The sequence below is a fragment of the Ambystoma mexicanum genome, chromosome 9, assembly GCF_040938575.1.
Source record: "Ambystoma mexicanum isolate Mex_15411 chromosome 9, UKY_AmexF1_1, whole genome shotgun sequence".
Taxonomy (NCBI): Eukaryota; Metazoa; Chordata; class Amphibia; order Caudata; family Ambystomatidae; genus Ambystoma; species Ambystoma mexicanum.
Genome location: NC_090931.1, coordinates 307501841 through 307521066, shown reverse-complemented (window position 1 = coordinate 307521066; position 19226 = coordinate 307501841). Strand labels below are relative to the sequence as shown.

Below are 19226 nucleotides of genomic sequence, written 5' to 3'. Positions count from 1 at the left end.
CATTATTTTTTTAAGTTTGTTTTATGGAGTCATGCTTTCCTGCATCTTTCCTAAGGCATCTATAATTTACTTTTGCAGCACACAGCACCTTTTGTGCAGTGTTACTAGGAGCTCTTTGGGCTATCCTTTTGTTTTTCTTGTAAGAACACATGTTCCCAAGGATTGGGACATTCTTTTTATCCTTCTTACCTTTTCTTTTGTGAGATCAGCACACAGCCACCTTATGTGGCGTGCTGAGGGGTTACACTGTATCCCCTTTCTCACTGCTCATGTAACGTTTTGGTTACAGTGACAAGCTCATCTGAATGGCTGGTGGCAGTGAATATATTCTACTGACTTTTGTGTATTTTTCCTACCCTGGCTGTATTCACAGCAGCGGTAATGCACAGAAGGGTCGCCATTGCCCAAAATGTTGGCTGTCTTCTTTTCTTGCAAATTGACAAGGGGGTCCTGGGAGTCCCTCTGCCAGACATTAGTCCTGGTTACGAGGGACTCGCCCAGAGTCTTCAGCTCACTATCTTTCACAGAGAAGAAATATCCTAAACATATCAGTCTTTGTCCTGCCCTGGGGCAGTCCAGCACCGAAATGCTAGGCAATTCTCCTCTGAACAAGATAGTGAGCTAAAGACTCTGGGTAAGTCTCTCGTAACCAGGACTAATGTCTGGCAGAGGGACTCCCAGGACCCCCCTTGTTAATTTGCATATTTAAGTAGCTTTGGGACTCACCCTAAGTTACTAGGGGAATCCAGACGTGGACCCCTTGCTCACTATTCTTGGAGAGGCACAGATCCACCCTACTGATGAGGTTCAACCAGACACAAACACATGTCTGGGGTTTCTGTTGGTACTCTTGTTCAGAGGAGAATTGCCTAGCATTTCGGTGCTGGACTGCCCCAGGACAGGACAAAGACTGATATGTTTGGGATATTTCTTCTCTGTGAAAGATAGTGAGCTAAAGACTCTGGGTAAGTCTCTCGTAACCAGGACTAATGTCTGGCAGAGGGACTCCCAGGACCCCCCTTGTTAATTTGCATATTCAAGTAGCTTTGGGTCTCACCCTAAGTTACTAGGGGAATCCAGACGTGGACCCCTTGCTCACTATTCTTGGAGAGGCACAGATCCACCCTACTGATGAGGTCCAACCAGACCGAAACACGTGTCTGGGGTTTCTGTTGGTACTCTTGTTCAGAGGAGAATTGCCTAACATTTCGGTGCTGGACTGCCCCAGGGCAGGACAAAGACTGATATGTTTGGGATATTTCTTCTCTGTGAAAGATAGTGAGCTAAAGACTCTGGGTAAGTCTCTCGTAACCAGGACTATTGTCTGGCAGAGGGACTCCCAGGACCCCCAGGACCCCCCTTGTTAATTTGTCTTCTTTTCTTGCCAGTTTATGAAGGCTTGTCCTTTTTTGGTCCTCCTTCTGCCCTGCTGGGTGGGGAAATCCTTTGAAAAGTCTGCCAATGCTCCAAAGTGTCTGTGAGGACAGGAAGCAGAGATGGTTCCTCAAACTATGCTGGCCTTTGTCTTCAGGCCAACCTGCCTGGAACCAATTGCAACTGGGAGGCTGGCTTTCCTAAAGGAAAATCACCCCCACATCTGAATGTTGCATGGCTGTTGATTGGCAGGGTTCCTGGATAATAGGTGAGGATCCTGAGGCTGAAACAGAGTCAACCACTGGAACTGAAGATCCAAAGAAGAAGACAACCAGAGGCGTCTGCAGCACCTTCCAGTGACCAGAGAAGTCTGCTGAAGTGACTGCTGCTGTCCTGACTCTGTATTAAAATTGATGGGGAAGCTCCAAAGAAGATGACTTTCTCCCTTGGAGTGGTGGGCATAATCAGTCCTAAAACGACCTGTAATTTGAGCCATCCATCAACGTACTGCAACCTTTCTGGCCTGCAAACCGCCAATACCTGGGTACCTGCGACCACTTTGCAGTGCATCATCTTGCCACAAACAAATTATTCCAAAACGTTGGTGGACTCCATCTGGACCTCCAATGGCAATATTTCACTCCTCAAAGTCCCCTCACCAGAGTGCAGGTCCGAGCAAGCAAGGAAAATCGACCGGGCAGTAACCGTTCTTCATTGGTGTCTGTGAAAAGGCACCGAAACCACAGATCTGCATTGGAACATGAAGAATCCTTTGCTGGAAACCCCCTCTCTCGACTGCTGCTGCAAAATCCCTTCAAGAGTCCCTCTTTTTGTCCCCACAACCAAAGAACAGGATACCGAGTTTGCAGCTGCTGCATCGTGAAAGCATCCAGCTTCATCATCTTCATCACTCTGCAGGTACTGTGAGACTCTTGGTAACACTTACCTGGTGTTGTTCTGTCACTACTCTGTTGCTGTAGTGCTGATTCTAGTGTTTTGGTGTTCACCCGTACACGTTCACCCAGGCCTGATGCTTGTGCACCTTCAGGGAGCCTTCTATGAAGTCACTGGACCCTTTTTGACCAACAAAAGCTTGCTACTTACTTGTAATTGAAGAATCCTCTGGAACTTTGTCTTTTCTACAGTTGTGCCTTATCTGCGTTTCCCTCCAATCTGACTGTGAAGACCTCATCCCTAGATAGGGATGGACTGCTGGAGCCTTAAGGCCTCTGAAAAGTATTATAAGTCATAAAAAGTGCTTATCTGCTATTGTTGGTGCTGTTTCATTCATTTTATTCCTAAAGTTGAATATTTTGAGTTGCTGTAGCAGTGGTTGTACTTACCTTTGAAATTGCATTCATTGATCTTAGAAGTTTACACTGTGGTTTACACACCTGAATAAGTGCTTTGGTTTTATCTTGCGTTCATTAGCTCTGAAATAGTACTTACCTATCTGAAGATTTATCTTTGCCTTGTATATATAAAATAAATAACAATGTTTATATAACTCCAAGTGTGTAAGTGTTTCTTTGGGCTTATGTATATTCCCCGTTCTCCGTACTGACCTACAGCTCACATCTCCCTCCTAAAATAAGCCTGGCTGCTATGCGCCTACCACAGGTTGGAGCTCTGTAAACCAAGGGGACAGTTTTATAAAGTCCTACCACAGGTGGACATTTGAAAAACTCCCTAAACCCATGTGCCTCCTTCCTTTTCCCTAAGTTTCCCTACCCACCTCAGTTGATTTTTACCTCCCTGCGCCCCTCCCATTACTAATTTTTTCTCTCTGAGCTTCGTGTAACGCATTTTCGTTTCCGTGCGCATCTTGCGTTATCACCATGGTAATCTTGTGAGATTCACCTGATATTCCCCCAATATTGCGAAAACGTCTGAACTGTAACTGGCTCCCCAGAACACCCACAACTGCCTAACTTCATATGATGTGCTCTTTCCCCTCCCCACCTCCAGCCCGATGTGATGTCAACCTTTTTTGACCTCCAAACAGCTTTTTTCGCAAGGCATTGTGGGTATGCAAATTAGCTGAAGTGCAAACCTTTTCTCCAGGAAATTGTCTTTGTCTAAAAGAGCAGAGCTATTTTATGCATCGCTTAATCAACCCAAGACAGACATTTTGCAAGGCTGTCTTGCATTTGGGCTAATTTGCTGTAGGACAGTTCCAGTGGTGAGGTGACAGCAGACCCGGTCACATGTTTCTTGATCTTGGCAACAGAAGAAAGGGACTTCTTGGTCGTCGTCTCGTGTGAGGGAACTTTGGGAAGCTGGCTCGTGTCAGTGCAGGTCCGGAATGCAGGCATATGGGAACGTGGGCTTAGATCAGCTGTTTCAGCCCGCTTTCCGAGCAACCTGATTGGTTGCTGCCCCTGTGCCGGGTGCTCATAATAATGAATGACTCTTACGCATGATAGATATTGGTAGCCGACTTGGCTGCTGTAAAATAGCTCATAAAAAGGAAGTGTTTTTCTTTAAAACAATATTATGCTTTATTGTAAACCCATAAGGAATCTGTGTAAAAGGAAAATATAGTCGCATTTTAACAAAGTAATAACCACCTAATTTCTCAATAGGGTTATGGACCATTTTGCACTCTCACGCAACCAATATTCACCAATGATTTAGCCATACACAACACACCACAACTCTGCACATAGCTTCACTCTATAGCCTCTTGCTAAAATTACTGGAGAGCCAACTAACAATGCTCCACATATGATTTTTGCAAACTGTCGTAATAACTTAAACATCGTGTTTACAAGGACATTTGGATATTTAACAAAGACAAACATTACGTGTACAGAAATACGTTGTTCAAATGTCATTAATGTAATTGATCACAAAACTGATCATTAATGAAAAAAAGATTTCTCCTTAGTCTATGGCTCTCCTTTAACAAACATGGTTGTACAATGACTCCATGTCCGTTGACAATTATAATCCTGGAATGACCCTATTGTCAAGTAAATCAATAAAACGTTGTCTCCTTGGTCTATGACACTTATTAACAATTGTGGTCATACACTAACCCCTAGTTCATTATGACCCTCATTAACAATTGTGGTCATGGACTGACTCCCTGGTCCATTGACAGTTATGATTATAAAATGCATATGTAGGTTGTGATAATCCTTCTGCCAGTATTGTCCAAATCGTTTTCAATGTTTATCATGAGATCATGGGATACAGAACTACTGCACGTGGTAACTATTGCTTATTTACTCCATGCACTACTTTCCATGTGCCCCATGCTCAAAATGTCCTATGCAATTCAAACGCATAATTAACTGCTATTTTTGTTTCTACCGCCACCACTATGCTCATAATGAGATGCTAGGCGTTGGATCCACTCATTCTCAAATTTTGAGTAACAGTGCGCTGGTAAATAGCAATCACCCCGTTTTCAGGGACAGACAGGGCCGATAACAGCCCGCATGCCCATGTCTCGGTAAGGGCTGGTAGGTCGTCACCAGCCCTGGCCACCGCTGAACGCAAGTCTTGGATCAATATTATAGCTTATCCGTATAGGCGTTTTGAATCGCATTGAACGTGGCACTGACTGGTATTTCCTGGCACTGGTGTAGGTGGCAACACAGTCCTGTATTTGAGCATGTATGTGTTGGGAGAGTTACTCAGTACTCAATGCCATATGACGCATGCTACGTGGAGTGCGAGTCATTTGGCATGGCCTATTGTGTGTTGAATGGTTAGATTAGAGTAGGTGTGTAGTGGGGTTGTAGCATGCCTTTTGTCATTATGTGATTATGAGGAATGATGTTCGGCCTTGAAGTCTTGGACATTTGCTCTTGTCACTGAATGTGGTAATGACATGCCTTGCTTATCCCCTCAAAGGTATGCCAGATACTACATGGAAAATGGAACCAACATGCGTAATTTATACAAAGTTTTTGGAATTCGCTTTGACATCATGGTGAGCGGAAAGGTAAGGTATAGGTTACTTATTTTCTGATTTCTTGAACTTCACTCATAGGGGGTGATTTTCTAAGCACAAGAGTGCAGATGTAAGACATAAAAGAAAGGTGTAGGCCATTTACACCTTACTTTTTCACTCCATGGCATTTTTATGGCATTTGAGGGCAGAGTAGGGCACAAACTGTACTTAATATTTCCGCAGTGCATTCCTCCTCCGTCTTCGAATGCCTTCTGGTTTTGCACCAGCATGAGATGTTCATGCTGGTGCATGCAGATTCCACATGGATTCCTTGGAAATGATGTCTACAATGCATTAGTGGCAGGTGGCTTTATACTTTTCTTACAGTGCAGAGTGCAAGAAGGCGATGTCACCTTATTTCTATACTTTGCTTTTGCGGTCCGTTTTGCAAATGTGGACAATTTCATGGAGGGGACCCAAGAACACATAGGTGCTAATGTTGGTGGTCAACTTTATGCAATTACCCCGTTTTACAGAATGACCCCCAATGTGTATTTTTTTTTTTAAGATTGAGATTGTGACGTGACATGCAAGTCCACATCACTCTACAAAACTCATGAGACATAGATACAATGCGCTGGTCTCAATAGTCTTCAGTCCAGATATTCAGATGTCGGCAGATCAAACTGTGCTTTGGTTCCTGATCGGAGAGAGGACGGTGCTATAGCACCTTTTTCCTTATCGGAGTAAAATTCTTTTACATTTATTTTTTCATGTGTCATTATTGTGGAAGGGTTGATTGTGGGAAACCACAAGGCAACTTATGACCACATTGTGATATTCATTTTAGGATTTTAGGTTCTTGCGTCCTGGCACCTATGAGGTGAATGTCCCCCGCCTTGCTCTCTGTGCCCTCTGCCTTCGTTTACACTCCTTTCTGATGTTTTTTCCTTCTTTTTCGCTCCTTTCTGCCTTCTTTTCTCACCTATCCAGGCCTCTGCCTCCATTCTTGCTACTTTCTGCCATTTTTCTGTCTTTTTCACTCCTTTCTTGCTCCATTTCTCACCTAGCCAGGCCTCTAACTCCATTTTCGCTCCTTTCTGCTATTTCCCATCTTTCTTTCTTGTTTCTTCTGCCTTCTTTTTCCCACTTTCCAGGCCGCTCCCATACCTGGCTTTCTTTGGTGACATCTGCCCTGCCCTATTTCCCTAATACTTTGAACTGGAGTAGTCCGAAAGGGGTGCATAAGGCTGTTTTCTCATTGTACTCTGAAATAACAGGTAGTTGCCAGTATCCTTTTGTCAGATCAATTGTGGAATGGAAAACGATGGCTCCCAACTGATCAATTAGATCATCTATCCATGGCATAGGATAACTGTTGAATTGGGATACCGTGTTTATCTTTCTGAAATCAATAAAGAACCTCCACAATTGATCTGGCTTGGCAACAAGTACTATCGGAGAAGACCACGGACTCTGGGGTGTTTCAATGATATCAGAGTTCAACAACTTCTCCACTTCTTCTACGACTATTCCTTTTCTAGCTTCAGGGTTTTATTGAAATGTTCCATTAACCCGTCAGTTTGTGGGTGGCAGACAGAGGTCCTCAGAGTTTTAAGGTGTAGGATCTCCTTCAACTTTGCCATTAACTGACTCTTGAAGGTGATGCCACGATCCGTGAGGATTTCCTTTGGAAATCCAACGCGTGAATTAAATTGGATCAGGTGTTTGAAGATTTGTTGTGTTGTGTTACTACGTAATGGGAAGGCCTCTGGGTATCAAGTGTCATAGTCCATGATTACCAATATGTATCTGTTACCCAACTTGGATGGCTCAAGGAGTCCAACTATGTCCATACCTAGGAGGGGAAAAAGGCACCTCAATGATAGGTAAAGGTTAGAGTGGGGCTGGAGGGGGTATCTGGGAGCTGGTGTTCTGACGCAGGGCGCAAGTAAGCACAAACCGTTTCGCATCAGCACAGATCCCAGACCAATAGAAGCAATGTATTACTTGTGCCTGGGCTGTTTCTAAGTGACCCCCAGATAAATGGGAGTGTGCAATCTCTAGTACCATCCTCTTGGGAATTTTTGGCATGATAATCTGAGTTCTAGGGGAACCATCAGGGCTAAGATCTCATATGTAAAGCAACCTACAATTTAAAAAAAAGAATGCCCTCCACCCCCATTCAACTGCCCTTCTTCCTCAGATACCACCTGTTGAAGAGCCCCAGCTAGCGATGGGTCATTCCTTTGGGCAAAGGCTAAGTCAGGAATTATTTCAGCTTCCTCACCCAGGGCTGTGTATTGCCTCGGATGGTTATTGGGTGTTTTCGTCTGCCTCCCCAAAACCTTTTCTCCCTCTCTCAGTTTTGTTGGCTTTATAGATTTCTTTCATTCTGGGAAACAATGCTTTTTCTAGGATTCCCTGAGCTATTGTCTCTCCTGCCTTTATCTGGCATGCCTCTTTCCCATTATTCTGAATTAGGGCCTTTACATCATCTCAGTAGTCTGGGTCTATGACACCTGCTAGGACATCTAGGCCATAACGCCAAGCTAGACCCAATTTAGAGGCTAGCCTGATGTAAGTACCTGTGGGCGGTATTAGTACCAGGTCAGTAGGGGTTAACACTCTGTCTCTGGTTTGTACTAATTTTCCCTTGCTACTACACAAGTCAAATAGAATTCTCTGTAGCATTTGATGGATCGGAGGCTCGGTTACTAAATTTTTCAAACCTGAGGGTTCCCCAGCTTGTGTCAACTGAGCCTGATCCCATTCTGACACCATATGTGAGGAGCCAGGGATGAGACGCTCATAGTTTTGGCTATAAACATTTATTCAAAATAAAAGGGGTTCAGAAAAGGCCTCACTATCCCTAGTCTAGGTGGTATTTCCCTAATTCTACCAAAACTAAAGTTCTGTCCAGTGTCAAAGTGTCGGAAACAAAATGCGCTGTGTCTGAAATCCTCTCCTTGTCCTCACATTCTATAAAAACAACTCTAAAATGTGAAGGGTAATGTCTTTGGCTTGGTAAGTGCCCAAACATTAAAGTTCAGATGAAATGTATAACTCCATCTCAAAGGTTCCCAATGGATAAAGGTTCCCCAGGTTTCTCTTAAAGATAAAGATCACAGTACCATGGGACAACTCCTTTCCCCAGGTTTCTCTTCAAGACACTTCAAATCCTTAAGGGCATGAGTCTTCTTCCTAGGACACTTTGTTCAACAAAATGCTTGTATAGAAAAAAAACAACTTGGATGTAAGTCTCAACTACGTAGGATACCCGGTGTACTCCCCTGCAGGTTCTTTTCCACTTTGTTTGACTTTACTTTCAGTCGTAACTTCTTTGTGTGATTTGTTTTGCACACTTGCAAACTTGACTTTGGCCTGGTTCACTCTCCTGCCAGGGCTTTTCATTTGATTTGCTTCAGACAACTGCAGACTTGCTTTTGCCTGGTTTACTCCCCAGCCAACATTTTTCATCTGGTTTGCTTTATACAATTGTAAACTTGCTTTTATGTCACATTAATCTGATTGGTTTTAAACAATTGTAAACTTGAATTTCTGTCACATTCATCTGAAAGACTTTATACAATTGCAAACTTGCTTGTTTCCCGCATTTATTCTAAACATTTTAAAGGATGGACGCTTCACTTTCTGCTCTAACATCGCACACCAAATTAATAAATGTGCCATCTATTTTAAAATAATTTGTGATGCTTTTCTTCATGCTCTTGATTGTACTGCACTATGAACATGTTCAAAGAACTGCTCTTTATGCGTATAATTCTCTATAATAGTTATTTGGTGTCACAGAGTTCCCCCTTCTCACCTGAGACCGATCCTTGCGGGACTCCGTGGGCGGTGTCTTCTTACGGACAGACCTGGACTTGAATAAGGCTGAGCGAGTCTCTTCCGACTCCAGCGTGCGTTTAAGATTCCAGGATGCAGCAATCCGGGGATCCGGGAAACGAAGAAGACGTGCTGATGGCGCACGAGTCCAGGAAGCAAGAGGAAGCAAGAGGAAAGGGGAAAGGGGCAAGGAATGGAAGTAGAAAAGCTAGGAACCAGGAAAGCAATACTGCGAACTATGGAGCACACGTCTGATCGCTACTTGGCAACAGCATTGAGACGCACGGAGCCGCGGGCTGCGGTCTATTAGTAGAATACATTACGTCCAACGTATAGACCGCGGAAGGCGTGTCACGCTGGACGGCCATGTTGGGAGTGTCAGGGAATGCAAGGCCCAGTGCGATAAGGACCAGGAAGACCAAAAGGGGCGCGTCCTGTGGGTCATGACATTTGGTGTTATATTGTTGAATTTTTAAGATGGCGCATTTATTTACAATTGGATTTGTTAAGTATTTCTTTGTTGTTAGTCTAACACGTGGTGTGGGCTGTCATAGCAGGAAATGAAGCGTCCATTCTTTTAAATTTTCAAATTTGTTTGAATTGTATTAACTGTCTCAGGAAATACTGTTGTGGGACAGAACGTGTGACGTTTATCTTGTTTCATGGGCTGTGATTCTCCTCTGCCATTTCTAAATGTATTTTACTACGAGTAGAATTTCTCTATAAAAAATAAAAAATGTGCACTTTCTGCACTTTTTAAAGACGTGAGCCTGGGTCATTTTTCAAACCGCCTTTTATTTTGTGGAAAGACTGACAGCACCAGGTAGGTGGTGTGGCTTGTGATTTGAATTTGGTGTGGCTTCGCCATTCCCAGAGCCACCAGCCACGTTCTAGTGGCTGTTCTTGACTCTTATGTTCAAATGAGGTAGTACAGTATAACTATCAGTCATCAACTCATGGATCTGGCCTATCTGGCAACTCATGGAACTGATTATAAGTGATAGCCACCCTCTCCAATACCCAAAGAGTGAGATTTACTTGATTTCGACAGGACCTATGGGATTAAATCATGTGTGGTGAGCCCTTTCTTCTTGCTTGGAGCTGGGAATTCCTGGATGATGGATATTTATTGGCACTGTTGAGTGGTCTCCCGGGCCATCCACCTTCCCCCCACCATCCACTATCCACTTCATGATGGTTGGCCCTCCTTGTGGTGCAACTTTTCGTGCCTCGGAAGAAGGAGACATCTCTTCCTCCTTCTCACCCCACCACCTCTAGCAATCCTCCCTTTTGTCGAGCCTTCAAGGACCCCCTGTCCCATTGGAATACCGTAAACCTATTCAAGGGAGAAGATTGAGGAGAGGCCCGACGTGCTTGGCTCCGGGGGTCATGCAGGGAAATGGAGCATCTCTTGCAGCTTTATGTGGGAATAGAACACCGCTGGCACCATTGGCACCTTCTGCTACTGCCTGCATTAAAGAGAGAGATAATGAGGGAGTCCATATCTTTGCCCTCCCACACGCACAGTTCGCAGGCAGGGCCCCCACTACGGCCCATCGGCATGCCATTTCATCGCTCTGTAAATAGTCTCGCTAGCCTCTTTCTGGAAGAATTTGCACCCCCTGCTAACCTGCTTACCCCCGGTGGGGGCTTTGACTGAATGGCTACGGCCGTCATCCTGAACAATCTAGCAACTGGCTGTGAGAGGATCCAGTGGCGTAACACAACATGTGGGACCCCCCCCTGCGAGCCATACTGAGGGCCCCCCGCCCTTACTCAGCAACAAATCATGGGTTGAGCCACACTCCGCCGGCCTAGTTTATCACGCTTGCACAATATGCACAAACATGCTGCTGAAGGAGTATTGCGCACACTGTAATAGGAGAAAGATATAAATATGCGTTTTAATGCAAAATACATCACACTTTCTGAGAAAAATGTGTTAAAACAGCCAGAGTGTTTGCAATTGTTTTGTAGGGTAAAACAAATCCAAAAATTGTCAGTCACCAACAGTGCACAGGAATATTAATGCTTTGCTATTAAAAATGCCATGTCACATTGAAAACATGTCCCACTGGCTGAACAATGTAGACCAGTGTAGACTCGTAATATACAGTAAAGCATGCCAGGCCACATTTAGACATACCTAGACTGGTTGCACCAAAATGCCAGTCAAAGCAATAACACTCATCAAGAAGAGAGCACACATTCAAGCCCGGGTCTCTGCGGCCTCTAACAACACAGCCGAACTCTTTAAAATCTGCAAGGAACTTCTCCATCCTGCTGCAATCTCTACCTCTCCTGTTCCCTCCCAGGCCCTCTGTATGGCCTTGGCCTCTCGCTTCTCCGCTAAAACTCGGGACATCCTGTCCGATATCTCTTCTTCCTCTCCCTCTTCCTCTCTCGGCCCCCATTTGGACATCTCTACCTCTCCTCCTCCTTTCTCCTCTTTCTCTCTGACAACACCTGATGAGGTTTCTACAGTCTGTTCTATGAAAGTGTCGTCCAAACAGGTGCTCCACTGCTCCTCCAGAACCATCAAGGACCATATTGACACCCTCGCTCCAGCCTTGGCCGATTTCTGTAATCACTCTTTCGCCACTGGACGATCCTACTTGCCTGGCAAACTATCGCCCAATCTCCATCACTCCTTTCCTGGTCAAACTCTTGGAAAAGCTGGCCATCTCCCAGCTTACTCTCCACACTGAATTTGTTGATTGTCTCCATGACCATCAGCCTGGCTTCAGAGCTGCCAGAGGTACGGAAACTGCTCTCCTGAACATCCTTGAAGATCAACTCTCTAACCATGATTCCAGCATTCCTTCTGTCACACAGTCAACCATGCCATCCTGATCAATCTACTATGTGAGAACCTGGGCATCACGGATCAAGCCCTGGAGTGGCTGACCTCCTTCCTCTTGGACTGCCCCTCCCAGGTCCAACTTGGTCCCTTTCTCTCCGCCACCTTTCTCTCTACCTGTGGTGTTCCCCAGGGCTCTATCCTCTCACCTTGGTTTTTCAACCTCTACTTTGACCCACCTGATCTCTACCTTCTCCTCTAACTTTCAGTGTTATGCGGATGACACTCAGTTTTCCTTCAGGCTCCTCTCCTCTCTCTCTCATTCCTGACTATCAATCCGCACTTCAGGATTGGTGCACCTCCAACAATCTCTGCCTTAATGCCATTAAGATGGAGATCCTTCTCAATGGGACCCCTGCCCCTGCTTACCCTCTCTCACTCTGGCCGCCCACCTTGGGCCCTCTTCCTTCCCTTCCTGCGAGGCAAAAAACCTTGGTGTCATCTTCGACTCTACTCTCTCTTTCTCTCCTCACATCTCGGGCATCGCCAAGAAGTCCCATTACCAGCTGCTGCTCCTCAAAGGGACACTTCGCTTTCTCACTCCCCCCAAAAGCTCACTGTCTCCATAGCCCTGTTTCTCTATAGGCTGGACTATTGCAACAGCCTCTTTCTCAATCTGCCTTCCTCTACTCTCCGCCCTCTGCAACTAATGCAGAACAGGACTGCGAGACAAATCCTTTGCCTCAAACCCAGGGATTGCATCTCTTCAAACCTGAAATCTCTCCATTGGCTCCCAGTGGCTGCAAGGATCAAGTTCAAGACCCTTTGCATTGTCCACAAGGCTTTCTATGGTCGGGGCTCACACTACATCCAACGCTCTCTTCAAAAATACCTTCCTTCTCGGGCCCTTCCCCCAGCTACCTCCAACTCTCTAAGGGTTAGATGCTTCTCCAGGCAGAGAGTGGGTGGTCTATCTCTTTCCTCTGCAAGTGCCTCCCACTGGAATGGCCTCCCTGCCCCTCTCAAACTTGAGCGTACCACCTGAAGTTCCGGAAGAAGCTAAAAATGTTCCTCTTCTCCTCTGCTTTCTCTCTCTCCCTCCCCTGCTGACCTACCTGACCTACCTGTCTGATGTACCGACTGGTTGCTTGGCTACCCTCAGAGTCCCTCTCACTTGATCAGTCACCCTTGCACTGGCTCTGGGCCTACCACGCACTTAGGGGCTGTAACTGTAACCCGACAGTCCCCTGTTCTTCTTGCACTCCCCAGAGCTGCGCTGCCCTGACTGCACCTGCTCAGAGCCTTACTGCCCTGTTTTCCCCTCCCCTCTTCTTTGCACTTCCTCCCCTCCCTTTCCACATGCATTTCTCGTTCTTGCATTTGCATAATCTGAATGACACAAGGCCTAGTAAGATCGTTTGTCTTGTCCTCCCTCCATCTTCCCTCCCTTGTCTTGTCGCCCCTAGAAACACTTGTGAACGGGCGTGTTATAAATGACTTATATCATATAATTTCATCACAGATGCCCAGAAAAATATACAGTGCTGCAGTAAGAAACGGCTAGACTTGCAGCACCCAAATGCCAGTCTAGCCAGGTAATTACACTTAGCAGGACTGCTTTATCAGAAATGTGCAGTTAAAACAAATCATACCAAACTGATGAATTACTAGACTGGATGCACCAAAATGCCTCTCTAGCCACTAATATTACATATCATGCCTGCTTAGCATGGACATGGACAACCATTATGATTTATCGCACAATCCCGGCCCCCACAAATCCACTCTCCCTCCCACCCCCTACGCCAACCTCCAAAATCAGCTATTTGGCCCAGAATTACCTTGACGTCCCTCTTCCTTGTCCCAGAGCTTACATATGAGGCTCCTTGCCTCATAGGTAAGTACTTGGATGAGGAAGAGTGGGGGACTAGGAGTAATGAAGATTACAGGTAGCTAAATTAGGCATTACCCCCATGTACCTCTACCTCATCCCAGTGCTTGAGTATGAGGCAGAGTGCCCCATACACAAGTACAGGGACAAGGAAGAATAGGGCTAGGAGTAATGATGATTATCAATAAGTAATCAAGGCATTAAACAGGAGTAGTGGTGTAACCCCATTGAGTTGACTGGGCTTGAGCACTCACCCCCTGAAATTTTGGGCTATGTTGGCTCAACCTGGCTGACCTTCAGATCAGTTGCCGGACACAACAGGACATAGATGTTAAACAGCACCTGGGTTTCGCTGTTAAGAAAGGCCCAGCAATTACTAACTTAAGCATTTCACTGTTAGTACCTGCTTTCAAATGCCACCGTTTTTAGGCAATTGAAATCGTGATGTGGGTTTAATACTTGCATGCCAGGATAGTGATTGAAAGGGTAGAGAGGGAACAGGAGACCGCTCATTCTCACAGCAGTCGATAAGTGGGTGCTTTCAGACTTAAAGGAGAGAGTTAACTCCTTGTAACATTGAAGGTGCACTAGAATAGTCTCATTAAAACGTGTAAAGAAGTTAGATGCCCCCACACAAATAAGTTTACCCCTCCCCCACCACCAGTGAAGTTAGCGCCTCTCCCAACATTTGAAGGATTAGCCCCCAACCCCGAAATGTAGGTTTTGTTACGCTCCTGGAAACAAGCACACACACCATTCACCATATACAAACACGCACACCCAGCCAACCATACATTAAGTGCACTCTTTCACCATGCAGCCACACGCAAGCAGCCACCCGTACATTTAAGTATGCACCCTTTTACCATAGAGGCACACACACTCAGGCACCCACCCATAGTGTGCACCCTTTCACCATACACTAACACCTATGATATGATATGATAGGTTATTTATAACGCACTTAATACCGAGAGGTTTCTAAGCTTGGGCCCGGGGATCAAACCTGTGTTGCACCGTGTCATCTTGCTTCCAAGACGAGCACGTTGCCGCTGAGCTATCCTCCCAAGACATATACATTTAAGTGTGCACCCTTTCACCATGTAGGCACACCCAAGCAGCCACCCATACATTTAAATGTGCACCCTTTCACCGTACACGCACACACGCACACCCAGCCACCCATATATTTGTTTGCACCCTTTCACTATACACTCACACAGGCAGCCACTTACACATTTAAGTGTACACCCTTCACCATACACTCACACATGCACACGTCATGGGGTTGAGGGAAGCCCTATAACTTCAAAAAGAAATGGTTTCTTTTTGAAGTCACTCTGACTTCATAAAGAAATGATTTCCGTTAAGGACCGTACCATAACGGAAATCATTTCTTTATGAAGGCAGAGTTGCTTCAAAAATAAACTATTTCTTTGTGAAGTCATAGGGCTGCCCCCACCCCATGAATTGGAGGCCACCATGCATGGGGTCTTCCATGTCATGGGGTGAGGGGAGCCGTCAGACTTCAAAAAGAAACTTGCTTTTTTCGTAGTCACTCTGCCTTCATAAAGAAATAATTTCTGTTAAAGAAATAATTTCTTTATGAATGCCGAGTGAATTCAAAAAGAAACATTTAAAAAAAAAATGTAAAACCTTCTTTTTTTCATTTTGTTTTCTCCAAGTGGGGCCCCTTCCAGGACATTTGCTAGCAGGGGCCCCTGCACCGCAGGTGCTGCGGGGGCCCCCGTTACACCAGTGAGAGGATCTCAAAGGGCATTTCGAAAATTACGGGTCCTGTTCTGCCGGTCCCATCCTTGGCTGGATCCTGTGCTTCTGTTTTGGATCTGGACCCCCCTCACCCAAACCTTGGCCCGAATTCCGACATCCCAGCTATGCAATCGTCATTGGTCCTTCCTGAAGTACACCTACAACCACTTCCTTTGCCCATGTCTACGGATCTGGGGGTGTGGGCCAAGACGGTTTGGGTTCGGGCTTGAATTTAGACGAGCCCTCTATCCAGCATTGGGAGTCAGTTCTTGTCTGACGCTCCCTCTGGGGCTAGCTCATTCCTCCATCTCAGCCCCCTTTGGGCTTCTAAACCACCCACAAAAGGAGGACTTTGCCCACTAGCCCCACCTTCCATAGCCTATTCCAATCAGTCACGCTGCACCTCTCACCTTCTGCTCCCTGAGCTGGCCGAGATAAAAAAACTCCTCTGAAATCTAGCATCCCATTGGTGTTAACTCTTAGGCATATGATGGCATCTGAGCATGGTGAGTGAGTACATCTGTGCATTTCAGAGCAGTATGTATATGGCAATCTCTGACAATGGTGACTATGTTTGTGCATTTGATACCAACAGCTGACTCTAGTGTGACCATCTGGCCAATTTATACCAACACCTGAAAAATGGCTCGAGTTCCAGGCTACAGGATTACAATACTTTGCAAACTGGATGATTGACTGGGTATTTGATGCTAAAACATGCTGTATGGTGTGAGTACCTGAAATAGGATCTCAGTGCCTGTTACATGGCAATGGTGTGAGTGCAGGGGCTTTTGATGATAATATCTGTCAATGGTAAGAATGCCTGCTGACTGGATGGCAAGGCAGGGTGATGGTTTGGTATATGATAGCAACACCTGTCATATACATTAAATAATGTATTTCTGTTTTATACCACACCACTCACAAATAAATGAGCTTCAGTGCACCAAGCTGAAAAGAAGGGGATGGGAGGAGAAGAATGTAGTGTGAAAAGATTGGGTAAGGGCGGATGGAGAAGGCGACTTTTGCCAAAGTCTGTAGCCGTATTCCAGTAGCCCATGTGCATTTATTTAGTTGCAGTTTCAAGTAGCATCCGTCTTCACCATGGGGGGGCTCACCAAGCATCCTGGTTATTCTAAGGAGGATTGGTGGCAGAGGATAGCCCTCAGTGTCTTTCTGTAGTTTGAGTGGCGTTTATCAGGTCAGAAATACAGCGCAAGATGCTCCATGTCTGCCCCTGTGTTCGTCCGACAAACCATTCCTTACTGGCCTTTTCTTGACCGAGCCCTAAGGTTACCGGTGGGAACCAGCGGTGTAGCCAGGATTGTCTAGCAAATGGGGCTTGAAGCTAATGTAGTTGGGTCCACTGTAGTGACATTAACAACTGTAAATTTCCGCACAGCCCTGGTGAGTGGGTATTTACAGATTTTGGGTGGGCCTTGCATGCTCAGGCCCTACCCTGTCTACGCCTCTGGTGGGAACGCACCTTGCATTTGAAGATTATTCGTTGCTTGATTAGTGAGCAGTGGAGGTTGGTAACAGCCAGGGGATTCAGTCACATTACTCCAGTTCTAGGATCATTTTTGACACTGTGTACCAGTACACAGTGTACCAGTACAAATGTGTACCAGTTGTTAGTGTTGGGCTATCCCTTTTAGGTCTAGCCAGCATCAGTGCTGCTTCAGGAATGTACCCCATGGGGGCAGTAAAGTTCTGATCAGGTCTACTTCAGATGTTTCGTCAAAGAATGGGCAAGTGTAGCATGCAATGCTGGGTTTGGCAGTACCAAAAGTGTAGAATATGGGGGTGAGGCATATGAGTACCAGAGCATATCATAAAAATACTTGATTCACGATGGAAATGATGATGGCCATATGATGGCAATAGCTGGCACATGGCGAATGCCCAGCAGAATCCTATACAATGGCTACATGAAAGCTCAAACTGCTGGCTGCCAAGAAGCTTGTTTAAGAGTCATTTGACAGATCTCCTTTGCAGCAGATGGGGGACACTGGGGAGGCAGTACTTGGGATGCCAGTGTTGCGTTATGGAATGTGGCTCTGGGGACCTGGCGACAGTACAGGCTGCACAGGGGATCCTTAACTTCAGCAAAGTTAAAGGGAGTGCTGCTCAGATGGCATCTCATTGAAAAAGCTGTATTTAGACATGTTCAGTATTTACAGATCATGATTAGTTTACTTTCAAGAGGCAGAGTCTCTTACAAGTCTGTGCGTGTTCCCCTTTCAGCTAGGGAGCACATGGTTTCGTCCACACTATGGTGACGTATTGATGACATGGTATACAGTCTCCTTTGTGACACCTCTCTGGTGTAGAAGGCTGATCGCCAGAGATCTGCAACACTGGAGACAAGGCCTCGGTCTGGGAAGTTCACTGTTGGGACCAGGGTTACTGAAGTGGTCCGAGCCTGCTGAGGGCGACCATCACCCATGGGTAGGCGTACACGGGAAGGTGAGTAAATAAGCCAATTGGAAACGAAACTGATTTCAAAATATTTGCAAAACAAAAGGTTGATAGCAGGAAGGCAACACTACAGGCCTTCATGTTTCAATCATCCAGGTCGTCACAGAAGGGAAATGACCATATGCAAATCTGGCTTGGTCCCGCCTGAAAGGGTCAACCCGACCGAACTGCAAAGTCACATCTTTTCTGCAGAAGAAAACAAGCCATCCGTGCCAAGTTTGGGCCTCACTGGGCGTCATCAGTGAAGTTTAGCTTGGATCCCTAGACCCTGTCTGGACATACCCATCCCACTTGGTGTGACATTTGCAAGGTTGATAGAGCTGGAAGGTTTTCGATTAACCATAACGGCTGGCAATGTTCTAGGCAACCCTCCAGGCCGCCATTTTCAGTCTGCCTGGTGATTATAGAAGGAGAAACAGCATTTGCAAATCAGGCATGGGACCCCCCAAAAGGGTCAGCCAAGCATACACTGCTAGGGAACATCCCTTCTGCATGAGACTACAAGCAACTCAAATAAATTATGACTTCATCGGAATCAGGCTTGATCCCTTCCTAAAAGTCCAGCCGGACCTTCTAGGTCGCATCCCGTTTTCATGAGACTATAAGCACCCCCAGGCATGTTCCATCCTCATTGAGCCCCAACAGTAAGGTATCCAGAGAAAACATGCTCGGACCTACATTTGGGCATCCCGGTTCCCACCTCGGGGTAACATTTGCAAAACTGAAGGTTGATGGCTAGAAGGTTTTGGATTAATCATAACCACTGATATTGCTCTAGGCAACTCTTTAGACCATCATTGTTACGCCTGCCATAGCATTACAGAGACCATATATAAATCACGCTGGGCTCCACCCAAAAGAGGCAGTCCATAGCGGTCTTCACCAACCACTTTCTGCTCACACCCCTCCAATCCTCAATCACCCTAAACAAACCTTTTCAGCATCCCTTTCTGAACACACCTAAATACCCCGCCCCACTTCTATACGCCCCCTTGTGCAAAAAAGATGCCCCTTAACACTATTCCAATATCATCTTCACATACCCCTACTTGCAATCACCTTGCCTGTCTACTTCAATCACCACCCACTCACACATACCGACCCAACCCCCATGCTATCCGCCTCCTCGCTTCTATGTTATAATATCCTGTAGTGAA

The 19226-nt window shown here is 45.8% G+C and overlaps 1 protein-coding gene across 2 annotated transcripts in view; it reads left to right on the top strand.

Annotated features, from left to right (window-relative positions):
• Positions 1–19226, top strand: part of P2RX1 (purinergic receptor P2X 1) — a 443061-nt gene that overhangs the window by 316100 nt on the left and 107735 nt on the right. For both annotated transcript variants that reach the window (XM_069614712.1, XM_069614713.1), the window contains one exon: positions 5239–5329. In XM_069614712.1, coding sequence (XP_069470813.1) covers positions 5239–5329 — 91 coding nt within the window. The remainder of the gene's footprint in view (positions 1–5238; positions 5330–19226) is intronic.